We start from the raw sequence: 19,650 nt of genomic DNA on the forward strand, positions 1-19,650 counted from the left end.
GCTTCCTTTCTCTTCCTCCCTCTGGGGCCAGGAACCTTTCCTGTGTGTGCAGATTCCTCACATCCTTTCTACACCCCATCCTCTCAGGGCCTGGGCTTTTGAAGCTCAAACCCTTTCTCCATTTTCTGAGGCACCTCCCTTTTCTGAGACACTGAATACAGAATTCAGAATACCTCTCTGAGGGGCCAAGGGAAAACAGGAACTATTAGGGAGAAAACCCCTTCATTTAAACATTTCAAAACAGCCTGGCCGGACTTCCCGGGTGGCACAGTGGTTAAGAATCCGCCTTTCAGTGCAGAGTTTGGGGGTTCGATCCCTGGTCCGGGAAGATCCCACATGCCGCGGAGCAACTAAGCCCGTGCGCCACAACTACTGAGCCCACGTGCCACAACTACTGAAGCTCATGTGCCTAGAGCCCATGCTCTGCAACAAGAGAAGCCACTGCAATGAGAAGCCCGTGCACCGCAACGAAGAGTAGCCCCCGCTTGCCGCAACTAGAGAAAGCCCGCGCGCAGCAACGAAGACCCAACACAGCCAAAAAGAAAATAAATAAATAAAAACAAAAAACAAACAAACAAAAAACCCAACAGCCTGGCCACCTCCCAGAACCCCTTAGCAAACTCAGAACCAGACGCCGTCTCAAGCAAGAATCATCTTTATTGAAACTGATTTTGCACTGTGACTGTAGCCATTCTTGGACTCTCAAGTGTCCAGAGCACTTGTGGCTGAGGGGAGGGACTGGCCCTCAGTAAGAACTGGTTATTCCTCCAGAACAGTCAGTAGCAAGTAATCCTGTGGATAGAAGCAGGGAGATGCACCCCATCCGTCCTTGCCGTGCAAAGCCAGCTCTCCCCGAAGCTGCTCCTGCCACTCCTGAGAGGGACTGTGTGTCCTGAGGGCACACCTCCCCCTGGTGGCAAGAAGGCAGAGTCAGGGACTGACTGGACGCGGGGATAGAGTGGAGGGGGAGGAGGGTTTTGGGAATATTTGTGAGGGAAGTACGGACCAGTCTTTGGGGCTCTTCCTGAAAGCCTGTGTATCAAGGGGCCTCTCACATTTCTGTAGCACTGGGGTTTGTCCTGCTTGGGTCACCCTGAGGTGGGCCTCTCACCCAGCTAGAGCCTTTCATGTGCTCCCACCCACAATGCTCAAACCTCTGCCAGACCCGACCATGTTGCTGGAATCCATCTGTTCCTGCACCTATTTTCCCCATAAGAATGGGAGCTCCTAGAGGGTTCAGGCATTGGATCTAACTCATCTCTATCCCAACATCACCCAGCACAGGGCCAGGCACAGAACAGCCGGTGACATTTATTGACTGAATGAATGAGTGAGCGATGAGGGCAGCCATGGAAGGATGTACAGGTTGTGCACTGCCCAACTCTAGGTGGTGTTGTTCAGGTACACTACAGTATGAGTGGTGCATTCTAGAGTTGTACGATATGTAACCAGCACAACAGTGCGGGGCAGCCTAGAAGTGAATCAATGAATGAGCCAGTGAGCTCACCCACCCTTTCTCCCCCTGCCTCTATAGGTCTGGTTATATGGCAGCTGCTGGGGCTGTTCCCTGACTTTGTTCTTTTTTGTACTCAGAGCTATAGAGTACCCTCTCTGGCCCACACTGCCAGGATTTGTGGCATCATTTATGGAGCAGCCCCAGCCCCTGTATTACCTCTAGAAGCCCTTCTAGCCCCGACCTGCTAGGGTCACCCTGAGTGGACCCTTCTCTACTAGGGCCACCCTGGGCTGAATCTAGGTCAGGGTCTGAGGGTGGAGGTGGGGGAGTAGCACAGGCCAGGAGCTGGGGTTTTATGATAGGAACTCCTGCTGTCCCCTTCTGCCTCCTTCTGCACAGTAACTTCTGGTTCTTGAAAGCAGATTTCTAGTGTTTCCTGAATGTCAGAACTGGGAACTGGGAGTCCTGGGTCCAGGATTCGGCATAAGCTGGGAGTCCTGAAGCTCAAACTTTATGCCTGGGATGGTGGGTCACATTCTGTCAAATGTTGGAGTAGGGCTGGGTAAGATCAGTGGCCCTAACAATTCCTCGTGTTTGCCAGGAGAGTCCTCACTTCCAGCCCATGGGGAGAACTGTCTTTATCTCTATTATACAGACAGAGACAACAGGCTGAGAGACCACTAGTGGCTTGCCTAGCCGTGAGGTCATACAGCCAGGAGGTTCTGTCTGATTTTCTCTCTGCCTTGCCCCAAACATCCCTTCCTGTGCTGCTGTTTAAGAGTGGGAGTCTTTTTAAGGCAGGAACAAAGAAATGAAGGGCATCTCTAAGCTCTGCCTTTTCCCATCAGCCTCTTCTCAGGTTCACCCACAGAGGGAAGGGAAGAGGGCCAAGGGGGCAGGGTGACTCCAGGGGCAGGTTCAGAGCTGGCAAACGCCCCTGGAAGCACCTCCATGGTTCCTCTGCTGGTTTTCTCTGCCCTCTGGTCTCTGGCTGCATCTTAACCTTCCTGACATTTAGCCAGCCTATGGCTGCACTGGTTCCCACCCTCTGGCAGTTCACAGGTAGCAGGTGCCAGAGGCAACAGCCCTGTTCTGGGGTTCAGGACACCTGAGTTCTAGCGTGGTGGATGGTCCAGGCTAAGGGTACAGGCTTTGAAGTCAGATGAACCCCAGTTGGAATCTTGGCTCTGCTGCTCTGGGCAAGTTTCTCTGCCTTTCTTTTGTAAAATGGGAAAAATAATAGCATCAACTTCATGGAGCTCATTGTGAAGATCACCTGTGTGAGGCACTGAAGCTCTCAGTGAGCCTAGGGTGTGGCTCCCTGAGGGATTCATGGAGCCCCCCAGAGCCCCAGTTTCCTCATGTGTAAATGGGGCATCCCACCCAGGATGGCTGTGAGGAGCCGGTGAGATAAGGAAGGTAAAGGGCTTTCCACATGGAGTGCCTCTTTTGCCCAAGCCTCAGCTTCTGCCTCTGCAGGATGGGGACAAGGCATCTGTAGGACCCCACGGCCCTTCTAGCTCTGACCTCCCACATGTGCCTCAGGAAGCTCCTTTTCCCAGCATTTACCTTGGAGCGCTCCATCCGCGCCTGGTCGAAGGAGCTGCCCTTGACGTTGGGCAGCAGGAGGCCTTGTTCTCTGAGCAGATCTGCAAGAGGGGAGGGCGGGGGAGCTCAGTGCCCTGTGGGCAGGGGTCTGTGGGACTGGGTGTGTCCTCCTCTCCCCCATCAGGCCACCCCACTCCAGAAGGTCAGGTCTCTAAATAGCTACTCTACCCGTTTATTAAAAATCTATCTGGAGGGAATTTCTTCTTGAATATATTCAATAACTATGAACACATTTTTATGAAGATGCTCTTCTTAGCAGCATTTTAAGGATACTTGCAGCAGATACTTGCAGTGTGACCTTGGGTAAGTCCTTGGGTAACTTCTCTGGGCCCTCTGAAAGATGAGGAGGCTGAGCCAGCTGATTTCTCAGAAGGAGTAACGTCTGAGCTATTTATCCTACATGTACTTCCTGAGCATCTCCTGGATGGGAGGCACTGAACAAGGGTGGGAACACAACAAAAAACAAAGACCAGGGGTCCCTGCCCTCCGGCAGCTCACCATCTGGCTGGGGATGTAGGCACTGACTAAATCATCACGTGGGTAGACGGGTGAAGGTTACGCAGTCGGCGTGAGGGGAGGCGGAAGGAGAGGGAAGCGCTGAGCGCTCTGGGGCAGAGGAGCCTGACGCGGCTCTGCATTCCTGGAAGACTCACTTCCCACACCTTCCGTCTTCCCAAAACGCCGCCTGCCCTCTGCTACCTCAGGGTCTGCTTCTGAGGGAGCCCAAACTAAGACAGGGGTGTTTGGGGAAAGTTTGATTTTGTTGCTGATATCTAACCTGGGGGTGATGTCTCTAAAAGTTCAGCTTTCTGGCATCTCTCAAAGGTAAAAAATACCTGAACTGAGTGCTGGCCGCCCACTTAAGGCGGGGCATGTTTACCATAGGCCCTATCTGGGCTGCTTCCTTTGGGTATGTTACCTACCTGGACCCTGCAGGCATTGGAATTGTGAGCTGGGGGCTCCACCACCTCTGAGGGCCCTTCCTTTTCTCACTTTCCGTAATGCTTCGCCCACCTCCCCTGAGAAGCCCTTCATCCCTCCACTTCTGAGCTCTTGTCACCACCAGTGGCCTGGGCAAAGACCAGGAGGGCACACATGGCCCCTTCCCCACCCCGCCTCCTTCTGCCTGGCCCGTGGGCAATTCTTAACCAACCCCAGGGGACAAGGCAAAAGCTAGCTGTCTGTGCAGGGCTTCGGGCATGGTTGATGTGGCTCGCAGCTGCGCTGTATGTGGGCATGAGGAGAAACGCGGTGGCGCTCACTGTTGTGATGGGGGAAGAACCTCTTCAGAAGCTCTAAGAGAAAGGCTTCCAGACGTTCCTCCTACAAGAGATGAAAGAGGGACAGGAAGGTCACTTCAGCTGGTTTGGCAGATTCTGACCAATGGTCAGAATGGGAATGGTGAGGGGACTCCAGTGTACAGGTGCCCACAGGAGATCAGGAGTAGTCCTGGGAACTCCACTTTTGAAGGGCATTGGAGCCAGATGACTGGATTAGTGAAGGGACTGGGGAAAGTTGGGGGCCCTGAAGAAGGGTTGCCTCACCCCAGGTCACAGTAACTATCTTCATATCTCTGCAGGGCAGTCCAGGAAACCAGTTGGGCCAAAGAAAACCCCGGGGCCAGAGCTTCGCAGGGACCAACTTTGGGTCAGTCCAAGGAGGAGCTCTCCAGTGCTGAGAGCTGCTTGGTAATGGGGCAAGAATTGTCTCACTGAGAAAGCAAGCCTCCTGTCACCAGGGATGTTCAAGAGGTCTTGACCAGGGCTGCCCCAACCCATTTGGACAGATTGGGAAAAAACTCCCTTTCTCCGAGACACTCGTTTCCCATCTGTTGGGAGACTGTCATAAACATATTCATATTTGTATCGTCTATGATGTGGGTGGCTTGTGCCGTGCGCAACCTGTCCAACCATATCTGGCAGCCCTGGTCTGGATGACTGCCTTCTGAAGATGTCACAGAGGGGATCCCTGACCCTGGGAAGATGATCTCTAGGACCTCTAAACCTGGGATTCTATGCAAGTAAAGCCAGAGCAAGGAGGCCTGATACAACAGGGATGATAATTTTGAAGTGTTTCCTGTTCATGTTCTCATTTAGCCCTTTGTTTTATTGTTTTTCCACCTTGCAGCCTTCCCGCATTAGGGCTAGACAATGAGGCTCACAGTCCTGTGGTAGTGTAGGGTGGTGGGATACCCCCAGGGTGGGGAGAAAGGGAGTTATTTTGTGGGGCTTCCCTCAGACAGGCAAGGGCAGTGAAAAGCTCTTCCAGTGTAGGAGCAAGAACAACACCTGGGGGAAGAGACCATGTGCTCCACGCATGGCCTCATTAACAGTGGGGCCAGTGCAGCGAGGGCCCAGACCAGTCACACTACAGCAGAAACCCCGTGCTGCCACGTGTGGGTGCAGGTGGCACAAGTAGCTTAGGATGCCATGCTGGGAAGCCCACGGGTGAGGAAAACCAGAGACAGGACGCACAGCCCTGCTGGAGGCACAAACTAAACGTTCTCCTGAAAGACAAGGAGTTGCCCTTAGAAATCCTGGTGTCATCCTGGACGCCTCTCACTCCTTCCCCACATCCACTCCATCAGGAAATCCTGCCAGCTCTACTTCGAGAATGCATCCTGCTTGCAGCCACTCCCCGCCACTGCCACCTGCCACCACCTCATCCAAGCCTCATCAACCCTCTGCATCCTTCTACCGGCCTGCTCAGTGGCCTCCCTGCCTCCGCCCCAGCCCCCTCCAGTCTGCTCCCCTCTTCTCAGAACCCTCCAGTGGCTTCCAGCTTACTCAGGAAAAGCCCGCCCCCACCCGTAGGCCCAGCGCAGCCTGGCCCCTGGTCCTGCTCGCTCTCTGACCTCCCCTTACCCCTTCGGATCCAACCCTCCGGGCTCCCTCCTGTTCCCTGGCCTCAGGCACACCCTTGCCTTGGAACCTTGGGTCCCCTTCCCCACATCCCCACAGCTCCCTCCTGCATTGCTCTTCTCTAACCTTCCCTGACTTTCCTTTTGAACATTACCCTCACCGGCACTCCTGATACCCCTGCTCCGTCCCCTCCTCGCTTTGCTCCGTCGCATTATCATCTGCCTATATGCTATGTAATTTACCTTATTGTATTTATTGTTTATTATCTCACCTTACCCTGCTAGAACGTGGGTTCCATGAGGCCAGGGACATTTGTTTTGTTCACTGATACATCCTAAGTACCGAAGACAAGGCCAGGCACATAGAAGCACTCAGTATTTGTTAAGCGCGTGAAAGAATGAAATGGACAAATTTAAGTTCTGAGCGCTCCCCCCGCCCAAGGGCAAGATGAGATCACCCATGGAAAGCAAGTGAGGCTTTCCAGCCCCACATCAACCGCTCAGGGCCTTCTTTCAGGCCTGCCGGTGGGGCCTTCAGGACCACGAGGAAGCCAAGATGGCAGTTGCTGGCGGTGGCGGGGGGATGCGATGCTCAGTGAGCTTCAAGTCACAGCACACCTCCCCTCTCTTTCCTTCCCACCCTCCTGTAAACTGCTCCATTCAGCTGGAGCAGGCTGGGAGACTTGCACCCCGTAACCACACTCTCTCCTCCCATCTCTCTCTGTCAACCCTCTTATTTTTTCTGGCCATCCCAAACCAAAAATATTTACCTGTTTGGAGTGAACTGGAGTTTTAATTCCTGATTTTTCGAGGAAAACACAGCCTTTGAAAAGAGTTTCTATGAGGAGTTGAAATTCGCTCAGAATAGGAGAGGAATTTACATTCCAGCCAGAGGGATTTCCTTCACTCCCGCCCCCCGTGAATACTTGTCCAGGGCCAGCCCCTCTCACCCGGTCCTCTCGCCAGATCCCAGCTGCTGGTTCATGTGTGTTCAGACCATGAATATGTGGGTGCTGCCATGGGAGAGAGTACTGGTGGGTGCTGGGTGCTCCTGGAGGTCAGGGGAGGCCAGGGCTGGATACGAGGGGAGGGGGAAAGCTCAGCTGCGTTGAGAGAAAGCCTTTTGCAGTGAATGCTGTGGTGGTAGAAGCACTTGCTGGAAGCCAGAGGACCAGCATTTTGGGGCCTCCAAAATTCACCTGGTTACCTTATAAACCAGAAACCGGACTTTTCGCCACCAGCCAGAGCTGACTGATTTATGGGCCACAGAATCATGCCAACTAAGATCCCAGCATCCTGTTATACGCACCAGATGCTCCTAGGCTCACCTATGGTGGGGCGACCCTTCTGCCCCACGGGCACACTCCCAATTTCAAAGTCTGTGGAGTGGGAAGTAGGAATCCCAAGGGGGCTCAGAATAAAGAAGCTGAAACTTTGATGGAGCTGTATTTCCCCAGAATTCCTCCCCAGGTCCAGCGCTCTCTAGCTTGGGCGCCTCTCTCTCGGGAGCAGAGAACACAGACGCGTTGAGCCCTCCATGAACTCTGTTTCTCTGAGCTTTTTCCCGGTTTTGTGGACAAGGGCTTTGGATGTAGGCATGTCCAGGGGAGACAGTCAAGGGCACTGAACAGGGGGTATCAGAGGCAAAATACTTCAGTTGCTGAAGAGATCCTTGGGGAGCACTGGGGGCTGGACTTAGGAGAGCAGGTGTTAAAGTATTTTGATGTTCTCACAATAGGTGCAGCTATTTGGGTGTGGACTGATGGAATGTTAGCAGATGACATGCCAGTGGGGTTTGCCACTGCCCTCTGTCACCCTGCCTCAGTCAGCTGGCACTGGAGGGGCCCTCATGTGGACACAGGCCCCCTGGGGAACAATAAACTTTGAGGCTTACTCACCCCGGAAACTGAGAAGGAGGAGGTGCTGCTGGGCCCCAGCAGTACCAGGGAGCCCGGCTGGATGACTGAGGCCGTGTGGCCGTCAAGGTGGACAGTGGGAGGATGAGGGGCGCTGATGGTCAGTCCTATGCTCCCTCTGGCCTGATTAGAAGTCTAAATGAGGGTAAAGCAGAGAAGGTGCTGGCTGCGACAGAAGATGGTGTTCCTTAGCCCCCAGCTTGGAGGAATGGGAAAAGGCCATCTTAGGAGTCACGGTATCTGAGTTTTCATTCTAGCTCTGCAGCAACTTGCTGTGTGACCTTGGGAAGGTCACCTACCCTCCCTGAGCTCCACTGAGGTGAAATTACATGCTCCTTCTCTTGGGCTTGCATAGCAGGTAAGAGCATAGATTTTGGAGCCAGAGTCCAGCTCTGCTGCTTACAAATTATGTGGCCTGAGACACGTTTCTTAATTTCTCTGTGCCTCAATTTTCATGCTTGTAAAATGGGGATAATAATCATACATACTTCACCAGGTTGTTGTGGGGATTAAATGAGTTAATTTATGTAAAGTGCTTAGAATGGAACATGACATCTAGTAGTGCTATTGTTATCTATTGCGGTTATTGTTATTATTGTTTGTCTATCAGGTGCCCTGTTCTCAGAGCCTTTAGAGAGAGCACACTGGGTATGGATTTTGGAGTCTGGGACTGGGTTTAAGTCCTGGTTCTGCCACTTACTGAGCAATGTGAGCTTGGGCAAGTGAAGTCACCCTGCTCAGCATCGGTCTGCACATGTGTAAAAAGGGGGTGAGAGGGCAGGCTTTCCAAGGATCACATCGATGTAGGTGGAGGGGTCTGGCACACAGTCGCCGCTCACTGCTCTCTGCCATGTGTGCACACCTGTCTGCCTCAGGAGGTGTGCCTCAGCAGGGTCGGGGTTTTGTTCAGTAGTGAATAATAATGACAGCCACATGGCCGTGTCACCAGGGTGGGGCAATGAGCTAAGTGAATCGTCTCCTTTAATCCTCACGGTACTTGTGAAGAAGGCACAGTAATTTCCAGAGTCCACAGTAGGAAAGTCTGGCCAAATGTAACATGCCTCTGTGGCCCAATCCTGTCCACTGTTCAAGAAATCTTTCCTGAGATCCTGGCCGAGGTGCTGGGGGAGAAGTTGGCAACATACCCACCTTGGGCCCAGGCTCCAGCGCTCTCAGTGACAATAGCTGAACGAGGTCAGCAGCCTGGAAAAAGGACAACATGTGTGTTGGCCTTTAGAATCCTGCAGGTCTGTTCTGAACAGGTACATGGGTAAGAGGAGTGACAGTGGGATTCAATGAGATGTAATTGTCCCTAACTGAATGCACCATTGGCACACCACTCAGTCGCAGCACGGGAGGAGCCATTCACTAGGTTTCTCATCATGATTTATCTGGAAAGGTTGACTTTTTATTGTTTCAATGATTTTTTCCCCCCAGCATTTTATTGTGAAAATTTCCACACATGTAGCAAAATTGAAAGAGTTTTATAGAGAACATTTGTATATGCATCACCTAGATTCTTCTATTAACATTTTCCTATACTTGCTTTATCACATTCATATTCATCTACCTGTGATCCATTGATTTTTGAAAATCGTAAATCATTATAGAAGACACTATAAAATGTATACAGTAAAAATGAAAAGTTCATCCCAACACTTCTTCCCCTTTTCTCCTAAATCCTATTCTCAGGGGTAACCACTACTGACATTTTGGAGTATATCCTGACAGGCTGTTTTCTACACACATAGAAGAATGAATAGATGGGAACATTCTAACCAGATGGTCCTGCACCTTGTTTGTTCCTCTCAACATCAGTACATATAGAACAACCCCTTTCTTTTAAACAGCTGCATAGAATTCCACCTTATATAGCCATTACCTGACTTATTTTACCAATTCCCTATTGATGGACACCTAGGTTAACTTTATTTTTCACCCTGTAACAAGTGAAGCTGCAAAGAACACCTTTGCACATGTACCCTCATCCACTGGTGTAAGAATTTCTGTAGACATGGAATCACAGGGTTCACTTCCAGTCTCAGAGCTGCCACACCTGTGTGGAAAGGAGGGAACAGTATGGGGAGGCAGGAGCCCTGGTTCCAGTCCTGATCCTACCTGCTGGGTGACTTGGGAAAGTCACTTTCCCTATCTGGGCCTTGGTTTCCCCATGTTAATAATGGAGCAATAACATTAGATCTCTTCCAGATATAGATCTTGAGATTTCATATTTCAGTGTTTACTGAGCACACCCTGTGTACCCTTCAGAGAGTATACTCTTCATAGTGCCCGTCCCCTAACTGGAGAGACAGTGAACACACAAAGTTAAATAAATGAACACACACAAATATACATATGTGTGTATATGTATATATGTGTGTATATATACAACTTCGCATATATAACTTTACTCATACTCATACACACAGTGAGATCAGTATTTCGAAGGGAAAAGAGTAGAAAGAGAGAGAGGGTTTTGGGTGGGGGAGAGAGAAAAGGCCTACTTTAGATATTTACATGTGGTGGTCAGGGAGCAGCTCTCTGAGGTGATGACATTTGCACAGAGACTAATAGTGGAGAGAAGAGTGTTCCAGGTAGGGAGAGAGCATGTGCAAAGGCCCTGAGGTGAGCACCAGCCCAGCCTGTGTGGCTGGAGCATAGTGGGTGAGGAGACAGAGCTAGAGAGGTGGGCAGGAGCCAGATCTCACGAGGCCCTGGGGCTGCAGAGAGGAGACTGGACTTTATTCAGAGCATGATGAGGAGCTGCTGGGGGCTTCTGAGCAGTGATCTATCTGTATTTCTCCCTCATGTGATGCCCTCATCGACCCTGGGAACTTGCTCTTCCCGTTGACTTCTGTGTGTGTGTGTGTGTGTGTGTGTGTGTGTGTGTGTGTGTGCCTCCTTGCCACCATTCAGGCCACCTCCTCAGAGATGTCTTCACTGACTACAGTGTCCAGGGTAGTTCTCTCACCTCCACCACACACTTGCTGATCCATTGCTCAGCTTATTATAAATAAGATACATTATTTTATTTATCTGTTTTCTTGTTCAGTTTCTATTCCTCCAGTAGACTTTGATCTGTGAAAGGGCAGGGACCCTGTGTGCACAGGGCATGGCACACAGTAGGCCTTCAATACATGTTTGCAGCATAAATGTTATGAAGAGAGGAGCAACAAAGTGGTGTTCAAGGAAGTCTTTCCAGAAGAAGGAACTTCTATACTGGGTTCTGAAAGCTGAATAAGAGTTCTCCAGGTGAGGTCCAGAGAGGGGAAGTGACTTACCTAGGCTCACCCAGGAAGGCATTTATGCCACCTGGGCCTTGCTTTCTTCATGTGAAAAGTAGAGCAGTAAAGTAATGTACTTCCTTTTCTCAAGTACTCACCGTGGGGTCCTGGAGGTTCACATTTATCTCCTTGCTGGTGTAGAGGCAGGACAGGATGTCATTGTAGGTTTCCAGTGAAAGGGCCAGCTCTGCCAGGCTGCCCGGGGCTAATTTTGGGAGGGGCTTGGGGGCCAGGTGGTCAGGCCTTGGGGCTCTCTGGCCTGGGCTGCAGGGGTCATGAGCTTTAGAAAAATGAAGGAGGAAGGAGAAATTCAGAGGGGACAGTCTCCTCAGCCAAAAACTGGTTACAGCTAACATATGGAGGGTTCACTATGTGCCAGACACAGCGCTGAACATTTACAGGCACAATCTCATTTCGACCTCACAAAAGCACCACGAGATGGAAACCATTTGATAGATGAGGAAACTGAGGCCCAGAGGAGTGAAGTGACTTACATGGTAAGAGGTGGAGCTGGGTTTTGAACCCATGTGCTACGCTTCCTTGCTTCTCCCTCATGTAACCCCATTCTTTTCTCCGTGCCTTTGTTAACAGTGCCTCCTTCCTATCCACTCAAATCCTCCTGTCCTCCTGACTCACCTGCTACCATCCCATGGAGGAGAGGGGCAGCCAGCCTCATCGCTTCTCTGGGCCTCGGTTTCCCCATCTGAGGGGTCCCTTCCAGCTGGGCGTTACACGCGGTCCTGCCGCTCCTGAGCCACCCCACCTGCCCTTTTGTTGGAGCCTAATTTTCACTTGTGGGACATACAGCCCCGTGGCCTCTCCACCTTTCCAGGGTCGAGCAGGACTTCCCAGGCTCAGTGTGAGCTCCGGAGAGTGGGGCCTGCCTGGTCTGCCCTTTCTTCTCCCTTCCCCTCTCTCCTCCTCTTTTGCCCACCACTTCCTTCGCTTGCTCCTTCTCCTCCTCCTTCTCCTCTGCCTCCTGTCCAGAGAAGCCCCACCTCATTTTCCTCTGTGCCCATTCTCCCCCAGACCAGTGGACATCCCCAGAGGGTCTGCCCTGGCCAGGGGCGGCACACCTGGACTTTCATCAGGATGGCCTCCTCTGTGAATTCTGTGCTGGTGACATAGTGCTGGAAATCTTCCGGGCCGGAGATGGCTGGGGCTGCAATGAGGAAATGGAACTGGGGCTCAGCCTCCCTGGGGGATGGAGGGATGGGCATGGGGAGGCACTGAAGCAGCGAGAAATTCCTTCTCCCTCTCTGCTTAGCTTTAAGTTCATTGTGGGCTGGGCCTTCAGCTTCTTGTAACAATGAGCATTTACTGAGCCATAACTCTGTGCCAGGTTTTATGTATTATCACAACAGTCCATTCTGTGAGCCTGTGATTAATCCCATTTTACAGACTGGGAAACTGAGGCTCGGGGGGGAAATGATTTACCAAGGTCATAAGGCATAATGCCCTTTTCCCCCTCCACTAGGAAGTAGGCTCCCTGTGGGAAAGCTTTGTCTGTTTTATTTCCCATCATATTTCCAGAGCCTAGAAGAGTTCCTGGCACACAGTAGGGGGACAGCAGATAAGCCCCTTCCTTGGCTGGGAGCTACGAACACAGAGTGATGTGTAATAGGTCTTCCAGCAGCGAGTTGAGCAGGGTTGTGGCCAGGGGACACCCCTGGAGGGAAGGCATGAGGGGGTCATTTTTGAGGTCAGGGCGAGATCAAGGGGCTGTCCCTTGGGGTCACACCCCTCTCTCAGGGGGCGGGGCGGGGGGAATGAGCAACTTACTATCTTCTGTAGGAGGAAGGGCAATGCCTCATCCAGGACATCTGTCACCAACCCCAGAGCTTTGTTCACCAGGAGGGGGTCCATCCTAGGGGCGGGGAGAGCAGCTGGGGTCTGAGACACCATGGAAGGGGAGACTGAGGCCAGAGAGGGGAGTCCAGGGCAGGGCTGAGGAAAGCCCCAGTGGGCCTGTGAACAGGGAAGCTCAGGGTGGCTGCTTCCTTCCCCGCCTGGTGTCCCTCTCCTCTCCTCTCTCCTCTTTCTCCCCTTTCCTTTTCTGTTTTTTTCCCTTCTTGCCTTCTTGCTTTCTCTCTTCCAGACTTTGTCCTCCTCCACTTTATTTCTTCCTGATTCTCCCTTTCTGCCTCTCTTGCTTTATTTCTCTCTCTAATAAAGGTCTCTGGGATTTTCAAAGAGGGAGAGATCACACCTGGCAGTGGAAGTTAATGGAAGGCTTCCTGGAGGAGGTGGCTTTTTTGTTAGGTATATTAAGAATCATAAGCAATGGCCACTTTATGCAGCAGGATCTGTGCTAAGTAGCTCACAGGGGTTAGCTCATCTCTTCCCCACAACCACCCCGTGCTGGCTGAGTTCTGTGATCCTGTTTATTGGTGAGAAAACTGAGGCTCCTGGAAGCCAAATAGCTTGGCCAGGGCTCCTGGTGTTAGGAAGCAGCCAAGCCAAGATTTGACCTGCGTGGATGCACACTTTGGCTATAACATTCAATGTGAAGGCAGGAGATACTGATGGGTGGTGTGTACAGCTGGTGGTCTTGGAGATGACCCTGTCCCTGACACCCTTGGTCACTCTAGACAGCTTAGGCTGGGGAGAGGCAGCCTAAGACTGAGACTCTCTGGGGAGAGTCTCAGTGAAGGGCTGGGTGCAGGAGTGGTGGGGGGTAGGTACTCACTGCTCCAGAACCTCAGTGCTCAGGTATCCTGGTGGCGTGTGGCACTCCTCAAAGGCCACGCTGGTCTTGTTCACCGTCTGCTCCAGCCGTACCCCGATGTGGATGTTCTTGGTGACTTTGAGCCGCAGGATCCTGTAGGGGCAGCATGTCTGGGCAGGCTCCAAGCCGCAGCCCAAGACTGAGTCCAGAAGTCACAGGCTGGTGGGGCCTGCAGTTGTCTGGAGGGCTCAAATGAAAAACTGGAAGAGTTCATTAAAAATACAGAGTTCAAACTTTGGAAAACCGAAAAGATCTGGAAACTCTCGGCCAGCATCCTCACAGGGCGGCTGATGTGCCCTTGAGATGGGCCCCATGCTCTGCTGTTTGCTGCAGTCCCCACCAGGCCAAGGGTCAAGCTGCATTTTTACTGCACATCAGTATAAGGGTGATGATATATTTATTGTATAGCAGAGAAATATTTCTCTGTGCCCACATCCCTGTGAAGAAAATATTTCTTTGTGCTCACTTTTCTATTAAAAAGGGAAGCTAGACAAAGAATGCCATATGTCACAAAAAAAAAAAAAAAAAAAAAAGAGAGTGGGCATATTCCTAAGGGGCATGTAAGAATATTCCTGTTTCATGTGCAAATCACTCCCTTTATTGGCTGTTGTGTTTACAACCCCAGGTTGGCATCATCATCCACAGTTTCGTGGGCGGTCTGAGCTCTTAGATTAGCAGTGAACTCTTACAACAGCCAGGAGCAGTAGGGGACTTGATCATAACACTTTGTGGATGAGGCCCAGAGGACAGACGCCCTTACTCAAGTTGCCTGGATGGGAAGTGGGATTGGAGTCCAGGCGTGGTGGACCCCAAGGTGAGCCTGAACCAGACCCTCCTTGGATCATCCCGTGAAAGCATCTGCCTTTTACTCAGATGGGGCACATGTCCCCTGACATGGAAGTCAGAGGGTTTTATCTCAGCCTCTGCTGCAGATTCACTGTGTGATCCTGGGCAGGTCCCTCTCCTACTCGGTGCTTCAGTTTCCCCATCACAAAAAAGTGACTTTGAAACATGCCCAAGTGGAAAGGATTATTGTAACCCTTTTGGTGACATAGGCAGCAGACTTTTGCTAGCCTTGCGTGGCTGCCTGGAACCGAGGGAGGTGGGGAGGAAGCCCCCAGGGCACACACTCACCTCTAGAGCGAGAGGTACAGTTTGCTTCGCAATGTGACCTGCAGCAGGCTGTCACTCAGGATTTGTAGGGTGACCTCGGGGCCTTTGGCATCTTCTGTGACCACCCTGTGAGTGGGTTGGGGGGTGTTGTTTGCATGGCCTGGTAAGGCCCCTGTGACTCTGTGGAGTGTGTGTGTCTGTATTGGCTAGAATAGGGGCAGACCCCAGGAGGGGTGGGGGCAGCTTTGGGACACCCCTTCCCTGACTCTCAGCCCAGCTGCAGAACACTGGGCCCTAGTTGCAGCCTCTAAGCCTTGAAGACCTGGGTAAGTCCCTTTCCTTCTCCAGGCGTCAGTGTCACCCTCTACAAAATGAGAATACAGTGGAGGACCTGTCCGTGCACATTTAACAGGTCTGAATTCAAATATAAGGATTCTGCAAAAAAGACGCGAGCAGGCAGGAGTCAGAGAGAGCAAGACGGCTGGTGATCCCACCGCCTTCCACTCAGGGACCACCTGCCCTGCTGAGCATCCAAGAAGGAGGACATGAAACTTTTGCTCTCATGATGGCCTCAGGTCCTCGCATCTCCCTGAGCTAAGAGGAACCCAGAGTTTTATGTACTTTTTGAACATTAGATACAAACTGGTGACTTACCTGGTGCCCATTGGAGTGGGCAGCAACAAGTTCCAGTGCTGGAGGAAGACCTGGATGGGTTGGGCTCCCCAAAGGCTGTATGCCTGCCTCCACCATGGCACCTTCCAGAGGTTTTTGAAGAATGACTTGGACCATGTGGGGTTTTTCCTGCGGCCCTCCCAAGCTGATGCCCTGTGCCAGGATGGGTGAGTAGAGGTGGTGCAAATACACAGGCAGGGGTGAGTGGTGGCCAGTCCTAGGCCTTAGGATGGGCTGGGGCAGGTGTGGGCCCAGCACCCTCCTCCCAGGCCTCTCTGGGAAGCACCCCTACCCACCCCAGTGCCCTAGCTTTTCATTTCTTTTCACCCCCTTCAGAAAACTTCTTCTGGACTCTATCATCTTAGGACCCATCTGGCTCTCCCTGCTCATTCTGGGGGATGGATTCGGAGGCCTACCTGTGGCTACATAGGTTGACCTTGCAGGAACCCCTGCCCCAACCTACATAAATATCATTCATTTATGTTGGTACTTATTTTGCCAGAATTCTGCAACTCATTTGCCTTCAGAGCCAAGCAGGTAACGTAAGGGAGTGGAGGAGGTGTCTGGGGACCGACTTAGGGACTACAGATCCTACACCAATGATTGCCACGTGGGAGGTCAGGCCAGGGGTGGCCAGGTCTTTGTTATAGAGAGAGTTGCTATTAGGGGTTGAATTGTGTCTGCCTTCCACCCCCCAATTTATATATATATATATATATATATATATATATATATATATATGTTTTTTTAAAAAAATATTTACTTATTTATTTATTTTGGCCGCACTGGGTCTTAGTTGTGGCACACGGGATCTTTAGTTGCGGCATGCAGGCTTTTTAGTTGCAGCATGCAGACTCTTAGTTGCTGCATGCGAACTCTTAGTTGCAGCATGCATGCGGGATCTGGTTCCCCGACCAGGGATCGAACCCGGGCCCCCTGCGTTGGGAGCGTGGAGTGTTACCCACTGGACCACCAGGCAAGTCCCCCAATTCATATATTGAGTTCCTAATCCCCACCTTATAATGTGAACTGATTTGGAAATAGGGTTGTTGCAGATGTAGTTAAGATGAGATCGTACTGGAGTAGAGTGGGCCCCTAGCCTAATGTGACTGGTGTCCTTATAAAAAGGGGAAATTTGGACACAGACACAGACACACAACAAGGGAGATTGCCAAGTGAAGAGGAAGGCAGAGATCAGGTGATGATTCTACAAGCCAAAGAAAACCAAAGACTGCCAGCAACCTTCCAGAAGCTAGAGGAGAGACATGGAAAACGCCTTGATCTCAGACTTCTAGTCTCCTGAATTTCTGTTGTTTAAGCCACTCAGTTTGTGGTACTTTGTTATGGCAGTCCTAGCAAACTAATACAGTCAGAAAATCTGGATTTTTATTAAAACACTCCAGATTTTTATATACTGGCAAGTCACTAAAATATTAAAAAAATACTATGGGAGTTTACAATACCCAGGTATAAGCTGAATGTGGAGGGTTGGAGGGCTGCCAGGCTAAGATCCCTGATTGAGGCTCTGCTTTGTTCCTTGGAGGATTTCAAGTGGCTTCAGGAGGTTTAGGGACCATAAAAATGTACTTGCTGAGGGCTTTCCAGGCTGGAGAATAGCTCCAATGATGCTGGGGCCTCCTACCCACCCAGCAGGTGAGAACACTGTCCCTGAGGGGGAAGAAAAGCCAGAAGGCCACTCACCCACCCAGCTGGAGCAGCTCCCCCAGCAGCGGGAAGCTCTGCCCCGAGAGCAGGTCCCCGACCAGCGACAGATCAAGCCCACTGCTCCCTTTGGAGAGGCCTTCTCTTACGAAGGGCCGGTGGTCCAGGATGGCGACTCCTTTACTTGTGGCCCCCATCACAGGGATCCTGGCCACACGGTCCAGGACATGGTGTTTCGAGAGCAGGCCTGAAATGTCTCAGGACAAGGCTCTCCTCAGGGCGGGGCTCACCTTTCATTCAGTCATTCAACAAAGGCCCACCAGCACCTGCTCCGAGTCAGCGATTTAGACCGTCATTTAGCAACAGGTACTTATGAAGCACTTACTCTCTTCTGGGCCCAGGGCCCATGGGGTTCATTCTAGGAGTGGGGGGGGGGGTGGGGGCGGGCACAGAAAACAACTGAGTTCCCAGATAAGCAAGCAAGACAATTTTTGAAAATAAAATGGAGTCGAATTGGAGCATGACTGGGGGGAAGGTCTACTTTAGATAGGGTAGTCAGGGAGAGCCTCTCTGAAGGGGAGGCATTTGAGCTGAGACCTGAATGAAGTGGAGAAATCCACTATTGCAAGATCTGGGGAGAGAGCAACGTAGACAGAGGGAACAGCACATGCAAAAGCCCTGAGGTGGTAATGAGCCTGGTGAGTGTATGAAACAGAAAGATCAGTGAGGTTAGACTGTGTTGAATGGGGAAGAAGATGAATGGATAACAAAGAGCTCACAGCCAAGAGTTAGGGAGAGACAGAAAGACAGACAGACAGGACAAGTACAGTACGCTTGGATAAAGCCACAGATGAGGCTTCACCACAGGGCTGTGGGAACCCAGTGGAAGGAGACTCCTTCTGCTGGGGAAACTGGGACTATTAGATCTTTGCCTTAAATGGTGAATCAGAATCCATTGTGTTGAGAACGGGGGAAAGAACAGCACAAGCAAAGGAAGGAGGCTGGGAAGTCTATAGAGGTGGTCAGGGCAGGTGGTGGTAGAAGAGGCTGGAGAGGCAGGGCCTTGAAAACCAGGATGAAGAGCTTGGAGCTTCTCCTGAAGGCACTAGGGAGCCACAGCAAGTGTTAGAGCAGGGGAAGGATGGGGTCAGCTCTGGGCAAAGGAAGGCAAATTCTGCTGCTGGTGAGGGGGAGGCCAGAAGAGGAAAAGCCTTGAGCAGGGAGGTGGTGTCACCTTCCACCCCTGCTCTTCCCTGAGTTCCTGCCTCCTGCCACCCACCCCTTAAAAATCTACCTGTTTCCAGCTGATCCTTGCTGAAGCGCAAGAAGACTAAGTGCTGGGCTCCCCCGGGGCCTGGGGCAGCAGCCCCCAGCATAGCAGTGACCCCCAGAACAGCAGCATCCTCCTGGCCAGGACCTGGGGACACAGAGCTGGGAGCCCCACTGGCCACCTCACTGGGGAGCCCCTGCCTAGCTTCTCCCAGCTCTGCCTCTCCTAGAGCCATCTCTCCAGCTTTCCTTCCCTCGCTCTAGATCTGCTAGTCCTTGAACACAGCCTTACCCCCACCCATCTCACATTAGTGCTTTCGGTTCCTTCTGCCTGAAATGTCCTTCCCTCTCAAGTGGGCTCTCTTCAGATCTGGGCTTTGCCACTTCCAGACCGTGTGACCCTGAGCAAGTTACTTGATCTCTCCGTGCCTCAGTTTTCTCATCTGTAAAATGGGGGACAATCATAGATTGTTGTGGGGAATGCACTCAGTAATATGCGCAAAGCACTTAGCAAGCAGTGTGCCCAACAGCTGTTAATGTGGCTGTGCGACATTGTGAGACATTAAAACCATGGAGGTTTCTGAATCTTGAGGAGGACAAGGGTTGGGGGTCCTGGGGGAAGCACCACAGTGGCCAGGGTAGGCACCTGGGGGGCTTAAAGCCATGTCTCTTTGCCAACTAGTTGGGAAATACTTCAGTATTTCAAACAGTACGTTTGTACTGGTTCCTGCCTGCTGAGCCTCCACCCAGAAATCAGGGCCCAGAGAGGAAACTGGCCACCCAGTGAAAGGGAAATTTGGTGTTACTATGTAATGCAGCTCCAAGACCTCGAGTCCTCACTCCCAACAAAACTGCTCTGCAGACATCCTCTTCTGTGAGAATCTTTTTTTTTTTTTTTAATGGTACTTAATAAGGTGGGGAGAAGAGAGCATGGGTTTGAACCTCATTTTTTTTTTTAATTAATTAATTAATTTATGGCTGTGTTGGGTCTTCTTTTCTGTGCGAGGGCCCTCCCCAGTTGTGGCAAGTGGGGGCCACTCTTCATCGCGGTGCGCGGGCCTCTCATCACTGCGACCTCTCTT

At 51.6% G+C, this 19,650-nt stretch overlaps 1 protein-coding gene across 1 annotated transcript; it reads right to left on the bottom strand.

Annotated features, from left to right (window-relative positions):
• Positions 1-759: 759 nt before the first annotated feature.
• Positions 760-18,701, bottom strand: LOC118880987. Its single transcript, XM_036825234.1, is given in 16 exon segments — positions 760-792; positions 3,026-3,105; positions 4,327-4,387; positions 5,226-5,229; positions 6,695-6,762; positions 7,823-7,975; positions 8,990-9,043; positions 11,223-11,388; positions 12,187-12,286; positions 12,730-12,793; positions 12,907-12,991; positions 13,814-13,945; positions 14,987-15,091; positions 17,339-17,555; positions 18,594-18,644; positions 18,647-18,701. Coding segments are annotated over 16 exon segments (1,428 nt in total).
• Positions 18,702-19,650: the final 949 nt, after the last annotated feature.

Source organism: Balaenoptera musculus, chromosome 15 (assembly GCF_009873245.2).
Source record: "Balaenoptera musculus isolate JJ_BM4_2016_0621 chromosome 15, mBalMus1.pri.v3, whole genome shotgun sequence".
In the NCBI taxonomy this organism is placed as follows: Eukaryota; Metazoa; Chordata; class Mammalia; order Artiodactyla; family Balaenopteridae; genus Balaenoptera; species Balaenoptera musculus.